At 44.1% G+C, this 7,549-nt stretch overlaps 1 protein-coding gene across 1 annotated transcript; it reads left to right on the forward strand.

The window, feature by feature from the left end:
* Positions 1 to 732: 732 nt before the first annotated feature.
* Positions 733 to 5,316, forward strand: LOC119253978 (protocadherin beta-2-like). The gene is given in 5 exon segments (XM_037521197.2): positions 733 to 1,202; positions 1,205 to 1,234; positions 1,237 to 1,853; positions 1,855 to 1,948; positions 1,951 to 5,316. Coding segments are annotated over 5 exon segments (2,493 nt in total). The 5' UTR covers positions 733 to 754; the 3' UTR covers positions 3,255 to 5,316.
* Positions 5,317 to 7,549: the final 2,233 nt, after the last annotated feature.

Below are 7,549 nucleotides of genomic sequence, written 5' to 3' on the forward strand. Positions count from 1 at the left end.
AGTTCTTGTATGCATAAATAAATACATCTTAAAAATTAAATTAAAGAGGATAGAAATAAAACTTAAAAAAGAAATTTAAATAAAAATAGCACTACATTCAAAAGAATGTACTACTTTTGGAGGTTTTCATGTTGCTCAAATGCATCAGATTTCAGGAAAATGTGAGGTGGGAGCAATGCAAGAGAGAATATGAGTAAAGAGACTATTTCAGCGTCCATGGGAGTGTTCTCATTTGAATGCTGTGTTTTCCCTGGATCTCTATACTTTTCCATTGGACTTGAGTTTAAAGATGGTAACCTAACCACCACCAAACTGCCTACGTGCCCAACATCTGAATAAAACTGAGAACCTTCTAGCCAAAGCCTTCTTTCTGCTCATCCTAGGACTGAAGATGCTCCCCACAGTTTCTGTGCTGATTTTTTCCAGTTTAAAAAAAGACATTTGATTTTGTGAGGAAACTGGAATGGAAATTTGTCTATGATTTGTATGTCATCATGGATGCAATGAAAAGGTCTTTCGAAACGTAGATGAGACTTCCATACATTGACAGGCACTACTTGAAAATATTCCATTTAGATTGCCAGCTGCCTAAAAGGATTGGGATTTTCTTAATGTTTGGGAGGAAATGTACGCTGAGAAAGGACGCGGGGTGGCGCTGCAGCCTTAGAATTCGAAGGAAGAAAATACCATCAGCCCGCGCTCCTCCAGCCAGAAGCTTTCTTAACGCAGGGAGCTGGAAGGGAGGCTTCCTAAGATGGTCGCTCCGGGTGTCAGGGCCCTAGGCAGCTCCACTTCACCCACAATCTTTGAGATACCGGGGGGACGCAGTCAGCGAAAAGCGAGCCCGAGCTGGGCCAGGTTTGCTGGGAGACCAGGCGCGATGGAGACCGGAGAAGGAAAGGAACTCTTTCTGAAACAAAGGCAAGTCTTGATATTCTTTGTTTTGCTGGGCGTAGCTCAGGCTGGTTCGGAGCCTAGACACTACTCAGTGGCCGAGGAAATGGAGAGTGGCTCCTTTGTGGCCAATTTGTTAAAAGACCTAGGGTTAGAGGTAGAGGAGCTAGCTGCGCGGGGGGCCCGGGTCATTAACAAAGGGAAAAAAATGCATTTACAGCTTGATAGGCACACCGGAGATTTGTTATTAAATGAGAAACTGGACCGAGAGGAGCTGTGCGGCCCTACGGAGCCCTGCATACTACCTTTCAGGTGTTACTGGAAAATCCCTTGCAGTTTTTCAGGCTGAGCTACAGATTAGGGACATAAATGACCATCCCCCGGTTTTCCTAGATCAAGAAATAATTTTGAAAATTTCAGAAAGTATCACTCCCGGAACTACTTTCTTAATAGAACGTGCCCAGGACTTGGATGTAGGAAGTAACACTCTCCAAAGTTACATAATCAGCCCCAATTCCCACTTTCATCTTAAATTACAAGACAGTCCTGACGGCATAATACCACAGTTGGTGCTGGACAAACCACTAGATCGGGAGGAACAGTCAGAGATCAGGTTAACCCTCACGGCGCTGGATGGCGGGACTCCACCTAGGTCTGGTGCCGCCCTGGTCCGCATTGAAGTCTTGGACAGCAATGATAATGCCCCACAGTTTGCAAAGCTACTCTACGAAGTGCAGGTCCTAGAAAACAGTCCCATTGGATCCCAGGTTGCCATTGTCTCTGCCAGGGATTTAGACATCGGTGTCAATGGGGAAATATCTTATGCCTTTTCCCAAGCCTCTGAAGACATTCGCAAAACTTTTCGAATAAATGCAAAATCGGGAGAACTCCTTCTAACAAAGAACCTGGATTTTGAATCCATCCAGACTTACACATTCAATATTCAGGCAACAGATGGCGGGGGGCCTTTCTGGAAGTTGTGCAGTCTTTGTGCAAGTGTTGGATTTGAATGACAACCCCCCGGAATTGACCGTGTCAACACTTAACAATGAGATCTAGAAAACTTGCAAGAGACCATAATTGCTGTATTCAGTGTTTCAGATCCTGACTCCGGGGACAAAGGAAGGATGGTCTGTTCCATCCAAGATGATCTTCCTTTCGTCCTTAAACCCTCTGTAGAGAATTTTTACACCCTAGTGACAAATACAGCGCTGGACCGAGAGCTAACATCGGAGTACAACATCACGATCACGGTCACGGACTTGGGGACCCCCAGGCTGAGGACCCAGCACCACATCACCGTGCTGGTGTCCGACGTGAACGACAACGCCCCCGCCTTCAGCCAGAGCGCCTACACGCTGCTGGTGCGCGAGAACAACAGCCCCGCGCTGCACATCGGCAGCGTGCGCGCCACCGACGCCGACGCGGGCTCCAACGCGCAGCTCACCTACTCGCTGCTGCCCGCCGGCCGCGCGCACCCGCCGCCCGCCGCGCTCGTGGCCGTCAACGCCGACACCGGCCAGCTGTTCGCGCTGCGCTCGCTCGACTACGAGGCGCTGCGCGCCTTCGACTTCCTGGTGGGCGCCACGGACCGCGGCTCGCCCGCGCTCAGCGGCCAGGCGCGGGTGCGCGTCGTGGTGCAGGACGCCAACGACAACGCGCCCTCCGTGCTCTACCCGCCGCCCAACGCCTCGGCGCCCTGCCCCGAGCTGGTGCCGCGCGCGGCCGACGCGGGCTACCTGGTCACCAAGGTGGTGGCGGTGGACGGCGACGCGGGCCAGAACGCCTGGCTGTCGTTCCAGCTGCTCAGGGCCACGGAGCCCGGGCTGTTCGGCGTGTGGGCGCACAACGGCGAGGTGCGCACCGCCAGGCCGCTGGGCGAGCGCGACGCGCCCAAGCACCGGCTGGTCGTGCTGGTCAAGGACAACGGCGAGCCGCCGCTGTCGGCCAGCGTCACGCTGCACGTGCTGCTGGTCGACGGCTTCTCGCAGCCCTACCTGCCGCCGCCCGACGCGCCGCCGCCCGCCGCGCAGGCCGACCGCCTCACCGCGTCCCTGGTGGTGGCGCTGGCCGCCGTGTCGTCGCTCTTCCTCCTGTGCGCGCTCGCCTTCGCGGCCGCGCGCCTGTGCGGGAGGCGCGGGGCCGGCGCGCGCGCGGGCTCGCTGGGGCCCGACGGCCCCTTCCCGGGCCGCCTGGTGGACGTGGGCGGCGCCGGGACGCTGTCCCACAGCTACCAGTATGAGGTGTGCCTGACGGGGGGCTCAGGGACCAACGAGTTCAAGTTCCTCAAACCCATTCTCCCCAACTTCCTTGCTCAGGGTGAGGAGAGTGTTCATGAAGCAAACCCGTTTCAGGGGTAGGTTTGAAGTCAATCAATGATAAATATTAAAGGATCGATTGAATTTACACTAGATAAATTTATCTTTTAATGATGGTTTCAATTAAGTATATTTAAGGGAATGCTTATTAAAATCTATATCCAATTCAATATAGAGTATCAAACCACCAGTCTTATAACTTTGTTGAAAGTAGTCAGGTACTTTTTTAAAATAACACTCCTAATGTAGCTTTGTGTGGGGTTAGTAAAGTTGGTGGATAGATAAGAATGTGTATGATTTAAGATGTACCATGTTTTTAAGGGTATACTGCTCAAATGAAAGTAATACACCTAATTCAGAATGACATTCAAAATTATTTCAATATTGGGTCTCCCTGGTGGTACAGGGGTTAAAGTCTCAGAATTTTCAACCTCTGGCCAGCCACTATGGCAAAAGTTTGATCCCCAGCCCTGGAGTTGACCTACTTGGCTCAGCAGTCCTCTCCTGTTTCACCAGCTGCTCCCCTCAGCAGTGTATTTCAGTAGATTCACCTGTTTTGCTCCCCACTCTGTGTCTGGTGAATCCGCTCCACCCCTTTCCTCCCCACCTCTGACCCCAGTTCTTGTGCACATAAATAATAAGTCTAAAAAAAAAACAACATTTCAGGGCCTCTGTGGTGGCGCAGGCGGTTGAATGCAGCTCTGTGAAGCTGTCCGCAGCCTCCGCAGCACTAGTTCCATCCCGGCCTGCCGTGGAGCAACCCACATGGCCCAGCAGACCTCTCCTGTCTCACCCGCTGCTCCCCTCAGCAGTGTATTTCCGTCCTTCTGCCTGTTCTGTTCCCCGCTCTGTCTCTGGTGAATCCTCTCACCCTCCCACACATCTGGCCTGTACCTCAGCTCTTGTATAAATTAAAAAAAATAAACATTTCAGTTATTGTCTATTCTTACATTGCCCAAAAATGGACAAAAATACAAGATAGCTGGGCTATCTTGCCTCTACCTTACCAGGGAGGAATTATAAAACTGCCACTTACTTTCCAGAGTACTCCTTGGTCTAAAATGTATTGTGAGGATTGAGGGGGGGAAAAATCAAATCTAAGCATTTTAAACAACCGATTATGGTTTTCCATTTGGCAAAAAACAGTTTTGCAAGGCTTCTGGAAAAAGGCAATTTGGTTTGTAAATTGTGAGATGTAAATTTTCTCAACCTGATGGGCATTTTTTGAAAATTTCATGAATATGCATGTATATATGATCTCTAAATGCTGTATGGTAAAAATAATGTCCCATTAAATCCCACTTTTTTTGCAAAATATTCTTGACATTTATATAGTGATGTCAGGGAAATGTTTTCTCTATTTCCTGTTTTGGTTCCTTCTTTAGATTTCAACCTGACATGAATCAGGATGATATATAGTCCTTCTGGGATAAGTACTGTCCATCCACATCAGCATTCGGCCTCCTGTAGGAGAGACCAATGTCATTTGTGAAAGAATAAACTAGCCAAAAGTAAAAAAGAAAAGTGGAATACAACCAAAACATCAACATTTATGACAAACGTAATAGTTCCCAATTAGCAAAGCTAATTAGGAAAAAATAAAATTTCTCCTTAAAGGAATTATCTCATACAGATAGAACTTTCCAGAAAATGACTCCTTGTAAATTTGCATTTCAATGAGTGTGAAATATAGGTTTCATTTGGAAGGTTAGCTGATACTAAATTTTAGTGTGCTTTCACCATTGCTTGCTTTACAATTTTTTTCATTCAAACGGCCATTTGATGTGCTAAAACTTATCTCTCTCTATGGAAAAAATACAAAAGTAACTCTTTTATAAGAATTTAAATAAAATCTACAAACCACCGATATTATTTAGCTATTGCTAATAGGTTAATATTTTGAAATAATATGTCATTTGAACATTTAAGGAACTAAAAATGTTCATTAAAATCTAATACCTACTTTACCAATTTATCTCTTATCAATTTATCTCATTAACAATTAATGTTAATTCACCCTCTACTTATCACCTTCAATTTATGCCCAAACAGCTCTCTGGCCATCATAAGTTTTCAAAACATTTTCTCACTTAAAAAAAATGAGACAGAGTTCAAAACTTTAAAGTATGTACTTAGATTTCGAACTTTAAGATTACTTCTATTCAAATTTCTTTAAAATAATATTTATCTTTCTTTCAATGATATTTAAAGTTCTTGCCCATATTTTATCTGGGAGGAAACTGCTATTTAATTTCCAGAATACTCCTCTTAGCTATTCTAGCTCTCTTTGAATATTCAAATATCATGCTTTAGGTCTAGCAACCAATTTTTCAAATTATTGTATGACTCCTGAAGAATAAGGCATATTTTCTCCCTTACAAGTACTCACCAACCCCGACCCTGTTTAGCTTGCAATATCACAGGAGATGAGGCACATTCACAGTGGGATGGGAGGAGACATATAATGCATCTTTTCTTACTGCCATGGAATGGTTTATCAGGTGATCATTCTATATATCAATAACTCCACTTCCATGCAGATATAACAGGCTTTTTTTTACAATAAACTTGGCATTGGGGGAGTATTTTATGATATAATGTTAAACTACCCTTTTAGTTCACCTATTTGATTTTAACTTTATACCCTAATAACATCTCTAAAGATCTAGACATGGGCCTCCCCTGGTGATGCAGTGGTTGAGCACTGAGCTGCGAAGCTGCCCGCAGCCTCTGCAGCACCGGTTAGATCCCTGGCTGCTGGCGAGTGTCCCCATGGGGCGCAGACCTCTCCTGCTGCCCGCTGCTCCCCTCAGCAGTGTACTTCGGTCCTTCTGCCTGTTCTGTTCCCCGCTCTGGCTCTGGTGAATTCTCTTACCCTCTCACGCTTCTGACTGTACCCAGTGCTTGTATAAATAAATAAATAAATAAATCTTAAAAAAAAAAAAGATCTAGACATAGATTTCTTTCTCCAATATTTAAAGCTTTAGAAACTTAATTATGTATGTCATTCTTACATTTTTATCTAATTACCTAATTAATTTTACTGAACCAACAAAACACAATTTCCTTTCAATTGCTAAGTTTTGTAGCACCTCTCTTTGCTGGTAGCTATTTCTAATAGGAGACAAACCACTTTTAAGTTTCTTGTATTAATTGAAAACTTCAATACATTTTACCTATAATGCTTATGTACCCAAGTCAAGGCTGAAAGTTGGATCTAAATTATTATAAAAAATCTGGGCCTCTCTGGTGACACAAGGGGTTAAGCACCACACTATGAAACAATCCGAAGCCTCTGCAGCACCAGTTTGAGCCCCAGCTGGCCAGGGAGAAACCCACATGGCACAGCAGACCTCTCCTGACTCGCCCGCTGCTCCCCTCAGCAGTGTACTTCGGTCAATCTGCTTGAGCTGTTCCCCACTCTGTCTCTGGTGAATCCTCTCACCCCCCACACCTCTGGCCTGTACCCCAGCTCTTGTATGCATAAATAAATAAATCTCAAAAAAAATAAATTATTTAAAAAATCATTTACTTTCCCAATTCCAGTTACATAGATAAGAGAATGGATTCTGGCATAATACTTTAACAGTTTGAATAGTAAGCTCTGCTGTGATGTGTGACAATGGGCAGGTTTGCCTCATAAAATGCACTACTAAGAGTGCCTACCTCATTAGAATTGTTTGGGGATGAGTTAATATATGTAAAATGGCATGTAGAAGCATGTATATGTTAATATTATATCTCATTAGCTTTAGGTTGACAAAAGAAACTGAAAATGAGTGGTTCACAATATTATTTCTATGTCAAAATACAGGATAAGTAGACAAAATATAGTTTTCATTCTATTTTGATCTCTACCTTGAAACAAAATAAAAGTTGGTAGCTATAGTATGACCAATTTGCTCTTCATTTTGTCCAAGATATTTGCTTTCTACTTGCATCCAAAATAATATGCTTTCATTTTAGTATGTTTTTATTATTTTTATTTCATTTAACATTGATGATATATATTGTACCTCATCTGATTTGCCTTAAATATGAAACAAGTTATAAAGTACATTAATATTATTGCCATTGCTACAACTTTTATAGGAATTCATAGAACTGGAATAAAACTATCTTAATTGAACAGTGCTTAACATGCGTTATACCCTCACTTTTCTGAATTCTATATTCAGCTTCAGCTATTTGTACAACTAAATGTATGATCTGATAATTATCTTATGTAGGTAGAAATAATCATCAGGGAGGATTACTTATCAAATTGTTATTTATTGTATGACTAGTACTAGTTTGAAACCAGGCTTGTTTCAAACACAATTTTTCCTAATACTTCC

The sequence above is a fragment of the Talpa occidentalis genome, unplaced genomic scaffold (assembly GCF_014898055.3).
Source record: "Talpa occidentalis isolate TD23 unplaced genomic scaffold, MPIMG_talOcc4v2.1 talOcc4.2543, whole genome shotgun sequence".
NCBI lineage: Eukaryota > Metazoa > Chordata > Mammalia > Eulipotyphla > Talpidae > Talpa > Talpa occidentalis.